The sequence below is a fragment of the Dendrobates tinctorius genome, unplaced genomic scaffold (genome assembly GCF_039654945.1).
Source record: "Dendrobates tinctorius isolate UK_male_01 unplaced genomic scaffold, ASM3965494v1 ptg000003l, whole genome shotgun sequence".
In the NCBI taxonomy this organism is placed as follows: domain Eukaryota; kingdom Metazoa; phylum Chordata; class Amphibia; order Anura; family Dendrobatidae; genus Dendrobates; species Dendrobates tinctorius.
This window is the reverse complement of record NW_027361671.1, coordinates 98,991,778-99,010,890: the sequence shown is the minus strand read 5'-3', so window position 1 is coordinate 99,010,890 and position 19,113 is coordinate 98,991,778. Positions and strand designations below refer to the sequence as shown.

Here is a 19,113-nt window from a genome sequence, read left to right as displayed (position 1 = left end):
AAGTGTCCAGTGTCCACAAGTGTCTGCAGAAATTCAAAATCTCACTTATCCTCTAGTCACTTTGGTCACAGCTGTGCCATCGAGTCTGTGACATAGCGCTCAGATATTCAGTGGGCTTCACACAATCCAAAAGTGTCCAGTGTCCACAAGTGTCTGCAGAAATTCAAAATCTCACTTATCCTCTAGTCACTTTGGTCACAGCTGTGCCATCGAGCCTGTGACATAGCGCTCAGATATTCAGTGGGCCTCACACAACCCAAAAGTGTCCAGTGTCCACAAGTGTCTGCAGGAATTCAAAATCTCACTTATCCTCTAGTCACTTTGGTCACAGCTGTGCCATCGAGCCTGTGACATAGCGCTCAGATATTCAGTGGGCCTCACACAATCCAAAAGTGTCCAGTGTCCACTAGTGTGAGCAGAAATTCAAAATCTCCCCTGTCCTATAGACACCTTGTACCTTGTTTTACATTACTATATAGTTTGTTGGATTTTGTCTACATTTCTACCAAAAATGAGGAAGGCTGGTGGAAGAGGCCGTGGAATTGGGCGGGGGTTGGCAGCTGGTAATGATGGTGTTGGTGGTGGATCTGATGGTAGTGGCAAGAGCAAAATAGGACCGAATGCAGGAGGTGTTGAGCCTGCGTCATCGTCTGGCTCCATAAGGCTTCGAAGGCTTAGTTTTCTAGGAGTTGGCAAACCGCTTTTAAAGCCAGAGCATCAGGAAAAAGTTTTGTCTTACATTGCTGACTCAGCCTCCAGCTCTATCGCCTCCTCTTCTTCAGTTGTAAAAAGTAAAAGCACTGAGTCGTCATTGGAGGCTCATGTTCATGAACCACACCTTTCCTTGTGTCCTTCACCCCAACCAAGATTTAAGGATGACGCAGGCCATACTACTGATTACTCCATGGAGCTGTTTTCACATACCATGCCTGGATTATCAAGTCAAATGGTGAATTACCCAGGCCAAGATGAATCTGACATGGAGTGCACTGATGCACAGCCGCTGATGGATGATTCTGCTGGTACATTCTCTCAGAGCACTACATTGTCCTCGCAGTGTACAGAGCCAGATTCTGACCCTGATGAGACTCAGGTGCCCCTTCCCGCACACTATACCACCATACACGGTGACACAGAGGAAGGTGCACATGACATTGAAGAGGAGGTGATGGATGACCCAGTTGCTGACCCAGATTGGCATCCATTGGGGGAAGAGGGTGCTGCTTCCAATAGCTCAGATGAGGAGCATCCACAGCAGACATCGACATCGCAACAGCTGTTATCTGGCAGGCCCGGAGCACTCCAAAGACAGGTTCCAAAAATCAAAAGAGTTGCTGGAAAGCTTGTCCAGAGGGTCAAAAGATCACAGCGTGCTAGGCCGAAAATGTCTGCCAAAGTAGGAAGAGTGCAGTGTGGCACTTTTTTGAACAAAATCCTCATGATCAGGCCAAGGTTATCTGTAAGAGGTGCGCAAAGACCTTTAGCCGAGGGAAAAATCTGAAAAATTTGAATACCAGTTGCATGCTTAGACATTTAAACACCATGCACTTGCAAGCGTGGACACAACAACAAACCTCAAGTGCCACATGTGCAACTGATCACAACGAAGGTAGTCAGCAACGCTACATTGTTTCCCCCACTGTAAGCCCACCTGTTAGCACAGCAGCAAATGTTGAGGTGTCGTTGCAAGGCCACAGCAGTCAGGGAATCCCACTGTTATATCAACGAAAGACTGATTCTAGGCCATTAGAAAGAACACCAACTCCATCACCATCATCAACCCTCTCTCAGTCCGCCCTGTCCACCGCTACTTCCACCATATGCAGCTCTCAAGTCCAGCTCACCCTCCCAGACACTATGAGTAGGTCAAGAAAGTACTCAGTCTCTCATCCGCGTACACTGGGTTTGAACGCCCACATTGCCAAACTAATCTCGTTTGAGATGATGCCCTTTCGGTTGGTGGAAAGCGCAGCTTTCCGCGAACTCATGGCCTATGCAGTACCACGCTATGACCTACCCAGTCGCCACTTCTTCTCTCGCAAAGCCATCCCAGCCCTCCACCATCATGTGAAAGACCGCATTGTCCATGCACTCAAGCAGTCAGTGAGCGGAAAGGTGCACCTCACAACTGATGCATGGTCCAGTCGGCATGGCCAGGGCCGTTACGTGTCCATCACTGCGCACTGGGTTAATGTGGTGGATGCAGGGTCCACAGGGGACAGCGGTGGTGGGACAGTGCTGCCTAGCCCACGGTATAGGAAACAGTTGGCTGTAGGCGTTCAACCCTCCTCCTCCTCCTCCAGAAGCGAAAGCTCGTCCACAGAGCGCAGTCGTACGAGCACTCCATCTGCAGCTGCCACTGTTGCACACGAGGTGTCCCCCTATTGAGCAGCTAGTGGAAAGCGTCAGCGGGCTGTGTTGCAGATGATGTGTTTGGGCGACAGACACACCGCCGAGGTGCTGGCCGAGTACTTGAAGCGACAAACTGAGTCATGGCTGGGCAGTGTACATCTTAAGGCAGGCAAGGTAGTTAGTGATAACGGCCGTAATTTTGTGGCAGCCATAGCCCTTTCAAAACTCAGCCACATACCTTGCTTGGCTCACACCTTGAACCTGGTGGTGCAGTGCTTCCTCAAAAATTATCCGGAGTTAACAGCCCTGCTCCAGAAGGTGCGATGACCGTGCGCGCACATCCGCCGGTCGCCTGTACACTCCGTTCGTATGCAGAAGCTGCAGCGATTGCTCCACCTTCCCAACCACCGCCTCATTATCGACATTGCAACAAGGTGGAACTCCACCCTGCACATGGTGGAGCGGCTGTGTGAGCAGAGGCAGGCCATAATGCATTTGTGGGAGGATACACGGCCAGGCACTTTGAGAGCAGACATGGAGTTGACAGGTGTGCAGTGGTCGAAGCTGAAAGACCTCTGTAAAGTCCTTCAGTGTTTTGAGGAATGCACACGGCTGGTAAGCGCAGACGACGCCATCCTAAGCATGAGCATCCTACTTATACGTCTGCTCATGCAAACTTTGACGCACTTTAAGGAGCAGGCTTCTGCAGCCAATGTTGATGAGGAGGAAGAGGAGGAGGGAATCCTTGATGACATTCAGCCATTGTCTGCTCAGGGACCTCTCCTGGACGAGGTGGCGGAAGAAGAGGAGGAGGAGGAGGAGGATGATGGGGATGATTACTTAGGGGAGGAGGATGCATCTCGTGGGGCAAGTGAAAATGTTGGCGTGGCAAGGTCTGGTACAGGGTTTGTGCGTGACTGGAGGGATGTGGATTTGCCAGAAAGTGCTCCTCCAACCAGCACTCGCAGTGCATCATTGACACCGGGAACATTGGCCCACATGTCAGATTATGCCTTGCAGATCCTAAAAAGGGACCCCCGCATTGCCAAAATGATGAACGATGACGACTACTGGTTGGCCAGCATCCTGGATCCACGCTATAAAGGCAAATTACAAAACATCATGCCACAGGAGAACTTTGACCTAATATTGGCTAATAAACAAGCAACTCTGGTAAATCGGTTGCTTGAGGCATTCCCAGCACACAGCAGCGGTGATGGTTCTCACACGAGCCGTAGGGGCCGGGGTCAGCTTGGCAGAGGTGTTCGTGGTGCACACAGCAGAAGTGGCGTTGGAGACAGGGGTTTCATGACAATGTTGTGGACTGATTTTTCAAGTACCACTCACACAACTGGTAATACTGCATCGATGGAAAGTGACAGGAGACAGCAGTTGTCAACTATGGTTACAAACTACTTTTCCTCCCATATCGATGTTCTCCCACACAGGTCATTCCCCTTTGACTATTGGGCCGCTAAACTGGACACCTGGCCTGAATTGGCACAATATGCCTTACAGGAGCTCGCTTGCCCAGCTGCAAGTGTGCTATCGGAAAGAGTCTTCAGTGCAGCTGGATCAATCCTGACAGAAAAAAGGACCCGTCTGTCAACCCAAAATGTGGATGATCTAACCTTCATTAAAATGAACCACGCATGGGTTTCCAAGGATTTTGTCCCACCTTCCCCTGATGACACATAGGGTGACAGAAAAATGGCTTGCTTTGGTCCACCTCTTCCTGGGACTTGACCTATTTCACCTTTTGCATCAGCTGAATGTCCAACATCAACATATGCCACTTTCTAAAACTCCCTAACTGTGCTGCCTCCCCCCCCCATGGCCGGGGTCACCACCTAGGGTGTCGTGCGAGTGCCGTTGCCCTGGACAGGTGGGTAGGCCGACTCTTGGGCGCGGGCACTGGCACAGGGTCCCTCATAGTGCAATCAAGTGTCTCTGACGGTGGTGGTGCACACCCGCCATCAGACACACCGCCGTACTATGAGGGGCCCAGTGCCAGTACCGATGCCCACGAGTGGGCCCCCCTTGCTTGGGCAGGGCCCCAGCATTTGCAATCTTTACCTCTCCCTGCTCCTCCGCTGTGTAGTCTGGGCCGTCAAATCCATACTGTGCCTGACACCGTTTGAGCCTGCCTCCTGATGTATAGACATATATTTTGAATGTGTACGCTATCCATACATGTTATCTGGGGATACGGTACCCTTTCTCACCTTTGTGCAATCACGTGTAATCCATACTGGGCGTGAGAACGGCTGGCGAGCTGTTAAGCAAGCTACAGCACCTGTGGTTTGCATACGCAAGTTTTTCATTATTTCAGGAATGACGGTTAGGCCCAATTCCGGAACTGCGGTTGACCTGCACTTACTGGGAAATCATTGTTCGCGGGTAATAATTGTAATCAGTGATCCCCATCACTAACGTTGTTCAGCGGGTTATTTGCACCTGTAAGTGACAAACGCTGGCCTTTTCAGTGTAGCGCACATGCAGCCACGGACATGTAAGGGCATGACACACCAGTTATTGGCCAATCTCATGTGCCAGAGCCTCACGTGTCCCTCTAGTAAGCCGGACTCGGACCGCGGGGCATGACGGAGTCTCGTTCGTTAACGGAATTAAGCTTGCAATGTGTGCATCTGTTCTGTAGCTGGCATGGTTGAGGTTTCCCAGGTGGAGTCAAATTTAACCGTAGGCTCCACTCCTGGTGGTGCCCTTCTGGACATTCCTTTAAGGTTCAGCTTTGCAACCATACTGCCCACGTAAAACAAACACTTTGCCTTCATGAACGCTGTTTGGAGGGTCATGACTCGTGGGAATAACGCCGCCCAATCAGTTAACCTGCTAGAGAGATCGTTCGTTGCTCCCAAGCATGACATCACACTCCCTAGGAAGAAGGTAATGCCACTGTGGCGACCGTACTCCTGGGGGCGACACAAGTGCACTGATGCCCAGCCACTGCTCGATGAATCTGCTGGTGCATTGACCCAGACCACTACATTCCCCTCGCACGCTACACGGCCTGAATCTGACCCTGATGAAACTCAGGTTACCCTTCCCATATACAGTTCCATCTTACACGGTGACAAAGAGGAAGCTGCAGATGAAAGTGCAGGTTCGGCCCACCCGCCATCAGACACACCACCGTACTATCAGGGGCCCTGTGCCAGTGCCGTCGCCAACGAGTGGGCCCCCCCTGCTTGCTCAGGATCACAGCACTTGCAAAGTTGAAATACTGTGCAGTGAGATGGAAGATGGGGACGACGAGGGGTCCAGACAAGTACAGGGATTCCCTAGCGAGGAGACTTATTTGATTGTTTTCAATGTTGGGACAGCAATTTTTGGGGAGCACTATACTCTGGAGAATGATAGATGGGGCCCACCATACACTGGAACATTCCAAAGGTGGACATCAGACACTGGAGCAGCATTTACAGGGCCCATTATACACTAGAGCATTAGAAATGGGGCCCATTATGTTTGGAGCATTATTTGGGCCCATAAGACAGTGGCGCTTCATCCATGGGGACCAACATATACTGTAGCATTATGTGGAGCTCATCATATACTGTTTCAAACATTATATGGGACCAATGATTCTGTATGGAGAAATAGATGGGCCTCGTCATGAGATGTAAAAAGTGAAGTATTTTTCATTGTACTATACCGCTATTTCTCTGCCGTATCGGAGCATGATGAGTTGTGGTATGTGTTAAAGGGGCGCTCTTTCGCCCAGGGCACATGAAAACCTGGAGCCAGCCCTCCCCCCTCACAACTGTAGCCAAATAACCCCCATTTTTCAGTGCGTAACTTGTATTATGAAGTTAATTAAGGTTGACAAGCTTAAGTAAGAAGAATTGATGCTTTTGGCATTCAAATGGGCACTGTTGGTGTGTTTCCTGTCCTCCTCTCACTGCCGACTTTTATTCCCCATTGACTTACATTGGGTTTCGTGTTTCGGTACGACCCCGACTTTTCCCTATAATCGGACGATCTTGCTCGACCCGACTTTTGGAAAAGTCGGGTTTCACGAAACGAAACGCGACCCTAAAAAACCAAAAGTCGCTCAACTCTAGTTATGACCATATCGCCAAAAGAGTTGCTAAGCCCTTTTATAAAAACTTCAACACAAGGCTATTGTTGCTCATGCTACTGTGAGAAGCCTAATTGGGCTTCCATAGCATGTAACCTCTACAGTCTTTTTTTTGCCATTGAGCACATCAGGGATGTCATTTGTTGACAACTGTAAAGGAGCTGCCAGCAGTGGATCTTGGTGATTTGCCCAAATGCTTTCACTGTGATAGAACTTTCCTCAACCATTAATAACCTATTTTATAGCGGCCAAGATGTGCAAGTGCGTGTATTTCTGAGCATTGTGAACATACTCTATACTGAATAAATCAAGATGTTTTGAAAATGTGGTTTCCATTTGCATTCCAGTTGCAAAGTTGAGGAGTGTGTATTTGTACATGTGTATAATGTACTTGTGTGTATGTGAATCTACCCTTCCTTAATGAATTTAAAAGTTTATGGCAACATCTGACAAGGCAAAAGTATATTTAAATGTGCCATAAGTTACCCTTATTTAAAAAAGTTTGCATTAAGTTTCAGGCTACAATAAGCATTTTGCAACCTACTCCTAGTTTCAGACTTCTCTCATTACAGGCGAGGTCCTCTTAGTAATAAATATTTCCTATGAGGTCTGGGTGTACTGTGTGCTGCAGCCTTAACTAACTCCTATGTACTAGAATGCCTTCATTCCTTTATCAATTTTCATTTCTGCATCCCATAAGAAACTCCTCTGCCTTTTGCTCACAGACACCGATGCTCTCCACCTGCAGAGCCTGCTATAGGTGCTCTTCTCTATGTCTACATAGAATGTATTATCTTTTATCTCTCCCAATGGAGAGTGCCACATGTGTGGTCATGTGAGATATCACTGGTGCACTACAGTGTGTGATCTGCCCTCTCTGATGCCTTGGATGCTTTCCCCATAGTCTGACCAGCAATATACCGTACATCCTTCTCACAGTCCCTTTTGGGATCTCAAAACACAGGGAAAGGAAAGGGAAACCAGGAGAAGTGTGCTATCAAATCTTTGCATAGCTGGCTGTTCTGCTCCCCCTGACGAACAGTTACATAGACTACAATAGCAAAAATGCCCCGCTCTTTTTTTTTATTTATTAAAGAATAGTTTAAAAGTTGCTTAAATCTGCATTTACAAAGCAAAAGAACAGAAAAGACAAAAAAAAAAAAAAAAAAAAAACCACAGTGCAAAGTTTAACTTTCAACATATGCTTAGATTTGGATACGAGTCCAGAAAGATGGACAGGTATCTCATGTGTATGGCTAGCAAAAGTTAATCTTTAGCCAAAAAAAACACCCTGATGCAACTCTCTGGAGGTTTTCTAAAAGCAAAATCCACACAAAATGCTTAAATAATATATGGAACAAAATTAAAATTAATGGGCATCTGATTATGGCCGCAATTACCAGAAGAGCCAAGCAAGTTGCTTTTAAATAGAATGGCAGCACTGTATAAACTAGCAAAAAAGTAGAAAACAAGATAAAAATCTTACTTTACTATTCTTTCAAAATATAAAAAAATAAATACAGAGCATAATGTACATTTCTTAAAATGGCAAACGATCGTTACAATGGTTTTGCATTTGGGTGCAAGAAATAAATTAAATGTTCAATTGGAATTAAAGGGAATCTGTCACCAGGTGCTCCCTCATCGGAGAGAAGCATGATGTAGGAGGCGCAGAGACTCCAGCGATGCGTCACTTACTATACAGGATGCTGCAATTTTGATTAAAAACTGCTTTATCTGTTGCAGATCTAGCAGCTCTCTGAATGCTGAGCTCTGTATAATCACACCCCCATCACTGATTGGCAGCTTTCTGCCTATGCTCAGTGTACTCAGAAAGCTGGCAATCAGTGGTTGGGGTGATACAGAGCTCGTGAATATGCAGGACTATATGGTAGACATTTTACTAGTCCTCCAGTGATAACATCCTGCTGGCAAAACAATGTTTTTTAGAAAAACTACAATAAGTAGTCTAGTAAGTGATACATCGCTGTAATCAGGATCTCTGCCCCTACATCATGCTGCTCTCAGACTAGATAACAAAAACCTGTCCACAGATCTTTTTTAAAAAGGGATCATCTAATGACTACACCCCCGAAACAAATTTGCCATTAAGGCATATAGTTGTCACACTGTGGGATTACTGCCTCACGACCCCCTCTATGAGCCAGAATGAAGTCCTGCTTAGTGGCTACCATGTATTACAATACCTGGCTACACTGTCCTAACGGCAAAATTCGCCGTTTACAAGGGGCTTCAGAAGAAGCGTTTGAAAAGGGCTGTCTCTGATGAAAGGTAGATTTATTAGGGCTAATTTATGATGAAGGAAGTTTCACATACCTAACATCCCTATCTGGAAAATCACTGTTGATGAGAGCAGTTGTGACACGCTGAAGCATTTCCAGAACTTCATCACATCCCGTTAATATTTGTGTTGCTAAGCCTAAAATGCTGGTCTGAAGTTCCTAAAAAGAAAGATGGAGGAATAGGAAAATAAAAAAAAAAAATCAAACAAATCCAACATTAGTTAATGATCGCCTGAAACAAATACAGCTAAATGTGTGGGGACAAAAAAATTATGCAATGGTGAATTGCCATTGAAAGTTTCAGACTTACTCACATTTATGGTCTACAACATAAGTGCAGGGCCAAACATGGATATACTGTATGTAAAAAGGATACCAGAAAAAATATAGGAGAATTCTCAACCAGATAACACTTTTTTTGTGATTTTACATTTTAGAAACAGTATCCAGACAGATAAAAAAAAAACAATTTATGGCTTTCAGTCATCAACATTCCTATTAAAAAAGAATAAAATTGGGAGAAAAAAAAACTTGCTCGTGTTCAGCTACCAAGCAATCAATGTTTTGACAATAAGCTGCTAGTGGTGTTTGTTAGAACATAATGAGATCTAAGAAGATAATATTTCTCCTCCTTGCTAGCCCTGGCATGTCAGAGTGAGGAGACTTATAGGCCATGCATGCTCCTCTAGGAAATGAAGTATGCAAATTGTCAATTCAGAGAGGAAGAGGACTGGAACTCTAGTGCCACCTATTGGAAGTAGCCATCCTAAAAGTCAATAAAAACTGCTTGCAAATTGAGATTCTGGTTTGGCTTATATCCCAAGTCATATGGCAATGCTCGTTAAAGGGTCGATATTGACTTATATGACTGCTACTTCCAATAGGTGGCACTAGAGTTCTACTCCTCTTCCTCTCTGAAGAGGCAATTTGCACATTAGAAAAGAATGATCATCAATCTCTCAATGTAGAAAAAAAAAAGACTAAAGCAATTTTTAGTAGCAACATTTTTTTTTTTTTTTAGAGGTGTACAAAACTGCTGACAGCACTTGATAGGTGAGGGTTAAAGCAGTTTAAAGAGAACCTGTCAGTAGGATCACCCCTCCTAAGCTGTCTGTATGGGCATGTTGGTCATAGAAAGCTGAATAAAGCGATATCTTGATATCTGCGATCCGATGTGCAATTCCTGAGAAATCCATGTTTTTCTTAAATGTACACAGATCTCCCTCACAATCTGCCTCAAGAGCTTTTTTTTAAATGAAAGAGGGAGTTACCTGTGTGATGTGTAATGGTCGCTCGGTCTTGGGATCTCACCTCAGAGCGGTGTGTGATTATATCGGACACATCTGCAGGTTCCTCTCAAGTGTTTTAGCTTCCATCTTACAGGCAAGTAGTGTCTTAATACAGCAGAGCTGTGAAAGCTACAGCAAAAGTGTTTGTGAGGATACCAAATTCAGTTGTACTGTGTTAGTTACAGGTCTCACACTGTATAATCAATTATAAGTAAAAATCTCTGGAGACACAGACTCTGCTTCCTATGACTTACATGTGCTTATAAATAGTTGGCTTAGGAGGGTTGATCCTACTGACAGATTCCCTTTAAACATACCCAGTTTGACTGCCCTACTAGAATCAGGATCTAGAACAAGCTTGAATCTTCCTTGTCCTGAACTATTCCATTTGATCAGTAATTGCCACAAGTATAATAAGCCTTAGGGAGGAGATGTCAGGTGGCTCACTTAAGAGACTTGTTATTTGCCATAAAATAACTTTTTTTTTCTTGGAGTAAATGCTACTATTCTCCTAAATGGCGTTGATTTTTTCTTCTGCGCCACTTCTGATTATATCTGCTCAGTCTTGTCCAACCCTCTGACACCATTTAGGCTAAGCCAGTTCTTGCCGAATCCCTGTTTTCCACAACCTCTTTGAAATTGCTTGATGTTCATTCCGGTCATTCTTCATGGGGGTCTAGCCAGTGGGCCTTTGGTCTCCCGTTTCCTTATAACACTGACAATTTTGAGCATACGTTCCTTTTTTGTGATTTTGCATATGTCATGAGGGCAAATCAAGACCGCTTCTGTCTGGTGAACTTGCCTTCTAGGGACAACTCTCAATTTATATGATCATTGTTGGTGACCTAGCTGTCCATGGAATTTGTAATAGTCTTCTCCAACACAACAGTTTCTGCTTTCATAAGTGTACTGGTCTGACAGCCACATGTAGCAATTGTAAACAATTAAAGTGATTTTTATTTGACGGCGATTGAGATGTCCTTATACGTTCCATGCTTACCATGGATACATGCTTCAGTGCTAATCGACGATCTCTCTCCTGTTGAGCCGCCACTTCTATCAACACGGGAACCAAGGAAAACAAAGCGGTCGACCACTTCTACTACTTTATTGTGAACTTCCTTGTTGGTAACACATGATGTTGGTCTTGATGTTCAGGTTGAGTCCCATCTTCATCCTTTCTTCGTTCAACTTCAGGTTCAGCTTCTTCAGGTCTTCTCAATCTCTGCCAGCAGGGTTGTATCTGCTCATCTCAGATTGCGAATTGCTATTCTACCTATTTCCCCAAAAAACTTGAATGCCCTAAGTCCAGCTTCATCATAATTACTTACTTCTCCAAAGAGAACTTGATAGAGAACTTCCTGACATCCAAGCTCTGATTGGTAAGGGGAGAGGGCTCCAGGATCACCTTGCTAAGCTGAGGTGGCTCATAGAAAAAACAAGGGACTACCAAAGGAACCTCTACCTGTGATTTATTAATTATACCAAAGATTTTGACTGTGTACAATAAGCTTTGGGAGGCCCTGAGTGAAGTAGGAGCTGGTGCACTTTATTAGGTTAATCAGGTCACTCTACAACGAGCAAGGTGCTAAAGTGCGAACCATGTATGAAGATACAGAATGGTTCAAGCTTAAAAAGAGCACAAGGAATGAATGCATGCACTTTATAGCGTTTAGATCAGGGAATACAATTACATACTTATGGCAAGCGACCGTTCCTCTTTAAGTAGTATTGCCAGTTCATACTTGCATTTTTAACAAATGTTATGGCTGGGAGGTATGGATGATAGATCATTTATACCCTTAAAATTGTCATTTAATATTGAAAGAAAAATAAAAAGAGAGCTTCTTGTTTGATAGAATTACCATTGTACTGGACAAATATTGAATGTTTTTTTCCTGAAATACTCCATCGAAACACACAAAACAAGCATTACAGTCGTCGGTGAGCAGACAAGATACAACTTGACAATGGTCCGAAAAGGGACATACAATAACATCATATATTCATCAATCGACATATCTCTGAAACACTTCATGTATATGTTCCTGTGAACAATGATACTGTATAATGAGGTAGCAGGTCTGACAACTGCGCAGCGTGAAATGCACTTCTGATGGATTTCACGGTTTTCTTCTCATTCATCTAAAAGGTCATGTTATACTCCTGTACTATCCTCACACATGGGAACAGAACGCAGTTCTCTCCTGCACCAAACACCTTGGAATAGTCACTGAATGCAAATACTTTAAGGGAATCTGTCGTCAGGTTCTTGCTACCCCATCTGAGAGCAGCATGATATAGGGGCAGAGAGCCAGATTCCAGCGATGTAACACTTACTGGTCTGCTTGTGGTCATTTTGATCACTATTTTCTGCTGCAGATCTAGCAGGTACCTGAATGAGGATCCCTGTGTAAACCCACCAGTGACTGGCAGCTTTCTGTCCATGTGCAGTGTATAGAGAAAGCTGCCAATCTGTAGTGGGCTCGGGCTTAAGGCCCTTTTACATTTAGCGATGCACCAGCGATCCGACCAGCGATCCCACCCGGTCAGGATCGCTGGTGCATCGCTAAATGATCGCTAGTGAGCTTTCATACAGAAAGACCTCACAGCGATGCAGCAGCGACGCAGCGCACGATACTTACCATTCACACACAGCGATCCTGCGTCCTCCCGCCCGCGTCCAGCGTCGCTCGTCGTCACAGCAGGAAGTCTCAGCAGGAAGCGGACGACGAGAAATGGAGCCGGGCATTCTCGCGCGATCAGCGATGGACAGCGGGGGAGCCGGTCGCTGGTAAGTATCACACATAGCGATATCGCTAGCAATATCGCTATAACGTCACAAAACCAGTGACGTTTTAGCGATATTGCTAGCGATATCGCTTAGTGTAAAACCCCCTTTAGACAGAGCTCATGAATATGGAGGACTACATGGCAGTAGGTTTACTAGTCCTGTAGTGATAATCTCCTGTTAAAACAGTGATTTTATGAAAACTAAACACGAAATAGGCCAGTAAAAGACACATTGCTGGAATCAGGATCTCAGTCTCAACATCATGCTGCTCACAGATTAGATAGCAAAACCCTGGTGACAGATTCCCTCTAAAGATGACCTATTCCCATCTTAAACACTTACCCGACAGTTGAAAAATGCCTAATATCACTAATTGTTACTACATACCTTTTTACCTTCCCCCCTCCTATTGTCTGTCCATGTGTCAATGTAACTTGGTGAGTTTTTTCTTTTTCGCTAGAGTTTTGAACAAGTCGTATAAACTTTTAATTATTTTTTAAAGAACCACTCTAGAGCGATTTATTCGGAGCCACTCCGTTCTTGCAGCAACATCTTGTGACCGCAGCTTCTGAGTGGCCGGAAGTCAGAAGCTACGTTACAAACTATCAACACAAGTCTATGAGAGCCAGAACGAGGCTGTCAAAGACTTACATTGAGAAGTGACCGCCATCTCGCTCCATAAAACAATGGAGGCAGCCGTCAGGTCCCAAACTTTCGGAGACCGACCGGAGCGATGATGCTAGAAGGTGAAGACAGTAAAGAGGGTAAGTATCAGACTAAGTGTAGGGGCCTTACATTAGAAGCACCACTCCAGCGCTGCAATAAAAAAAACAAAACCATGGCGTGGTGCTTTAAGACGTGTTTGACATTCTTGTCATTGATGTAGTGGTCTTAAAACGCTCTTCGTTTTGTGTTAAATATTCAACATTTTCAATAAAAATTATCATTATTAAGGAAAAAAAAATGGCGCAGGTCCCGTAACCTCTAAAAAAAACCAAAAAAAACCAAAACAATAAGTACAGTAACCAGTACCCGATTCATTTAGAAGTACCGTAGACGTATGTTGGGAAGACCAAGTGCATTTAACTCTATGGTGGCTGAAAATTAGCAAATAGAGATCACGAGACTGATGTCATTTGTACAGATATGTATTATACCAGAAGTGGAAACCAGGTATTTATGGTGTCTCTTGGGTTTGCCATAAGTACTTAACATGGAGTTACACTCAGTGCTTTATAGAAATTTGTAGAACATTTTTATTGAAATGTTAAAAGCAGCATTTTTTAGGTAAGCTACTACTTAATAGAGAAGTTATCAGAAAAGGATTTATTGTTAAAATCAATTTTTTGGGTTAAATGTATTTTTGGGCAATTTTTTTTCCCCCATTTCACAATCTGTATTTGAAATACAAAATTATAAATCTTCCAGTTTTCACATGAGCCAATACAACTTTCTTTAGACTATCTTCCGGTTTCAGGAAACAACACATGTACATTAGTCACAATAGCCAGACCCCAACCCTATCCATTGAAGTGTCTAATAAGCATATGCAAAAGTCATTGTTAAGAAAGGGGGAGCAAGATGGTTTGGAGGATCTTGTGTTATCAACTGTGTGTAGAGGTGCTCTCTGTCAATGTAATCCTGCCTCCATTGATAGGATTTACAGGAGTACTCCCTTTCTAAAAGAATATACAAGTAGGATTCTCAAAAAAAGCACTCAAATCCAATGAAAACTACAAGCTAAATAATTCAGTTTAAGAAAGGTAATTCCCCCTCCATAATTTAAAAAACAAGATACATGGAACAAAAAACATGATCAAATAGATAGTTTTCTAATCGCTTCCCTTGCAAGTCTATAGGAAATATGAAAAGCACAAATTACAAAGAGTTTTGGTTTGTGGAGATTTAGGGAGTCAGTGAAAAACATGATAAAATCTAGTACGCTCTATTTTGCCTGGCCTAGTAGATATATTACTTACCTAGGTATAAAATTAGCTAGATCTGATAAAGAACTTTTCCAGCTTAACTATTATCCCTTACTGGACAGGGTGCAGTCCATTACTAAATCGTGGAGAGACCCTTTTCTGTCATGGACGGGAAGGAAGAATCTCCTAAAAAGCTTGATCCTTCCCAAATTCACATACCTATTCTCAACTCTACCCATCTATGTACCAAACTATTTCCTCGCTAGAGTGAACTCTTTATTTTTCAAATACATCTGGAGGGGTGCAAGACCCCGCATTAACTTGCGCACACTATAATTGCCAAAACATAGAGGGGGAATGGGAGCCCCCGACATCAAAAGCTATTACTATGCAGCGATGCTTTCTCGATCAGTGGACCGGATTAGGAATTCTAGTGAGAAACATTGGGTCAACATAGAAAACATTCTATCTCCTATACCCCTTAGGTCTCTACTGTTGACATATACTAGGGGATGGAATCCATTCCCTCCCCCCCCAGCCCCCCCAACAACCTCCTCTCTCTGGCTTTGCCCAGGGTTTGGTTGAGCTTCCACACCCTCCTGGTACCCCCCTCGTCCCCACTATTGAAACTATCCGACGCCTTGTCTCAATCGCTTGACACATTAAGGGAGAGAGGTGACCTAGCCCAGAAATTCAGACAAATCTCCATTGATCAGATAATGGAGGATGGGGCACTCCTTCCGCTGGCTGAATTGAGTGATCTCTTGGCCCCCTCGAGCTTCACTTTTCTCCACTATAACTCTTTGAGAGAGCTATTGAAACGTATACAATATTGCCCAGATAATCCACGCAAGCTTACACCATATGAAGTTCTCTGCTCCAGAGTATCAAGACCAACCAAGGTCAGCTCTACAATTTACCAGACACTCTTATCTAAAGACCTATCCCTGAAAAGATCATACATTGCCCTCTGGGAAAAAGACCTAGGATACAAATTCACACAATCACAAATAGACCATATCTATATGCATTCGCACGGCCCAACGAGCTGCGTGAAAACCCAAGAAAACGCTTTTAAAATAGTTACACGATGGTACATTACACCGGCACAGACTTGTACCTGGCGGTCGGGAGCTCGGGCTAGGTGTTGGCGTTGCGAGGAAGAGGGGGGTGACTACCTTCACATATGGTGGACTTGCCCTGTCTCCGACCCTTTTGGGCAGCAACAGAGAAGTTCATCAGAGATATCGCAGAGTCCCCAGTGTCGCTGACACCCAAGACGACTCTGCTGAACCTCCCTATATACTTCAAACAAAAGAAGGCTCCCACCTTAGTCCACAATATTATAGCTGCGGCCAAACTCCTAATCGCGACTTACTGGGGTACAACCCAGATACCCACTTCTCATCAACTGACAAAAATTGACCAACTATATCGTATGGCTGAGATTGTTGCCTCGGTGAACCATTCACAATTATCTTTTGAAGAGAACTGGCGCTCCTGGATTAAGTATAGATCTACCCTCAAGCCTCTACAAGTATGAATATTTGATTAACTCGAAACTTGGTCTGTGATGTTTCGGAACACTTACCCTCTCTCTAGCTCTCATTCCCCCCCCCCCCGGCTCTCTTTTTCCTTCCCTCTTTCCCCCATTTCCTTTACGGCTCTCTTCCCCCCTCATCTCTATTGTTAGTTCTACTCTTTCATAAATTCAAATATTTTGCATTTGCTAAATGTTTTACACCATTACAATCCATGTTACCTTAAATTGGCTATTTCTATGTGGTGTTATCTTTTGATTAATCAATAAAAAGATCATTGACAAGAAAAGAAAATCCAGTACGCTCTAGTTAGCATTTATTCTTAGGTTTCTACCACAGGCTTTGAAAAATGCAAATTCAAAATGAAAACAGCAACAACAAAAAACAAAAAAAAAAAAATCTAATTAAATGCATGTTACATGTGAAATAATATTGCTGGCCCGTTTTTTTGTGAAGTTTTACATGCAGCATTTAAAAAAAAAGTTTCTTGAAAGATTGTGTCTACAAAAACAGTCTTCGTATCACATTATTCATAAATATTTAATCTAATCTAAGAATCTCAAGAAGGGGCATCTGTACAGCAATAAAAAAATAACTATATAGAGGTAAAATCTTTCAGAACCAACCGAAAAAAAAAACACACTACTTGCATTATTAGGAGCCCTGCAGGGACACTGTAGGCTCGGCATGTGGACATAGGAGGTGGATTCTGCAGTAATATTTAGGGCTGATGCTAAAATCTAATTAAGTTGGAAAAACGTCCTTTGCTTACCACCTCCTCTCAACAAAGCCGGGAAATGTAACCACACACTCATCTAGAATCATTTACATTGCCCATTTTATTTCTGAATATAATAATGCCACCCATCTAATGAAGCGAAAGAGAAACATGCAAAAATGCTCCCTATTGTAAACCCCAACCAAATGTACAGATCCCATTCCCATTTTATACACAGCTCTCATTGTTTGGGGAAGGAGGCGGCAGAAACAATGTGATTCTTCTCACAGAGATGTCCTATGCCGCATTTATTCCTGAGCGCTGCGTTCTTACAGTGTGCCTACATAGAGACTCAAAGTGGTGGCTGGGAAGGGGATAATGCCTGCTCTGACCATGACCGGTGGCAACACATCCCTACAGGCTTTATGGCACCAGAATGAACTGTATACATAAATAGAAAGCTGCGTTCTGCAGGATACTACCTAACATGGCGATGGCATACTGGAAATTGTGGTAGAGGTCAGTGAAATGGTCTACAAGTGACAATGACAAACCAAAAGAGAACATTATTAGAATAAAAGCTGGTGTTTACCTGTACCTTCAATGTCTCCCCTTGCAGGGAGCTGTCACTGTCATCACTCTCATCAGGTTTGATTAAGACAGTATTACTAAGTAGGTGATTTTGTACGGCCATCAGATAGCGCAGGCATGGTGAGGCAACCTTAAAACACACAAAAACATTTTAAATGTGTGAACTTTACAAATATCGCCTCCTTCTCAGCGGCACAGATCACTGCAGAAAAGTGGTACTGCCAGTTTGCCTATATTGCCCTTTCATAAACAAGGAATCGTTGCAGATAAAGGCGTTCAGAGAGCTACACATGGACAAAATTGTCCTAATTTGGAGCAGAAATTCCAATTTCTAAAGTAGTATAAAGCATTAGTGAGTGCAGAGATTCTAGTTTAACACCACAGAGCAAGAGGTCAAAGTGTCGGGGTGTGATTACTAGTGATGAGCGAACATGGTCGGATAATGTGCTATCTGAGAATGCTCGGGTGCTAACCGAGTATCTTTCACTCCCCGTGGCTGTTAGACAGCTGCAACACATGCAGAGATTGAGTAACAAACAGGCAACCCCATGCATGTGCTGCGGCTGTCAAACAGCCGCGAGACAAGCAAGTGCGGGGACTCAAACAAATTATTGAAGCACGCTGAAGGCACCCGGTTAGCAACCAAGCATGCTCTGATAACACCTTATCCGAGCAGGGTTGCTCATCACTAGTGCTTACAGCCGTCACTCACTGTGAAGCGAGTGGTAACTGAGGCCGCTCCGAGCAAGCCTCTGACAAACCCAAACTATAGAATGAATCTGGCCCTCTTTACCTAGAGAATATTTATTGACATCATCCAAAGTATCGGAGCATAGTGTACAAGACGATTATACTCCACATCTAGAAGAAAGAGGATTTAATCATATTCGTAGAAGCAGATTCTTTACTGTAAGAGCAGCGGGACTATGAAACGCTCTGCCACACGATGTTGTAATGGTTGATTCAATGGTAAAATTCAGGAAGCTTTCATTGTGTCACTAATCTCATTTTGTACCAAGCTTGGAACTTGGTCTGAAAGGTCATTTACGGGAACTAGATTCTGGTATGAGGCGTTGATCCAGGGAACTAGTCTGATTGCGGTATGTGGAGTGAAGAAGGAATTTTTACCCTAATTAGGGAGCTATTCGTGTCTGCTCCATGGGGTTTTTGCACTCCTCCAGATCAACATGTTAAGCTATAGGTTGAACTCGATGGACTTAAGTCTACCTTCAACCTTAAAAATTATTTAACTATGTTTCGGTCCCAAAAGACCTTTGATAAATCTCCACGGTAAAAAAAAAACACAACATAAATGTATTACGTATAGGAACATGAAATACATATCTCAATACAAAGTATTTAGTAGAAAAAGAAACCGATATAGCAATGTTAGAAAATCCTATTCATTGCATATGAATTAAATCACAATAATCATCACTCGGTGAGTGCAGATAAAAAAATAAAAAATAAAAGGAGCAGTGAAACATACAAGAAAGCA

At 43.8% G+C, this 19,113-nt stretch overlaps 1 protein-coding gene across 3 annotated transcripts in view; it reads right to left on the bottom strand.

Moving 5' to 3' along the window:
• Positions 1-19,113, bottom strand: part of HECTD4 (HECT domain E3 ubiquitin protein ligase 4) — a 352,187-nt gene that overhangs the window by 212,551 nt on the left and 120,523 nt on the right. For 2 of the 3 annotated variants that reach the window (XM_073562745.1, XM_073562884.1), the window contains exons 17-18: positions 17,617-17,745; positions 8,792-8,916 (exon numbers count right to left, since the gene is read on the bottom strand). In XM_073562745.1, the coding sequence (XP_073418846.1) occupies positions 8,792-8,916; positions 17,617-17,745 (254 nt within the window). The remainder of the gene's footprint in view (positions 1-8,791; positions 8,917-17,616; positions 17,746-19,113) is intronic. The other variant, XM_073562806.1, reaches the window with a different exon arrangement.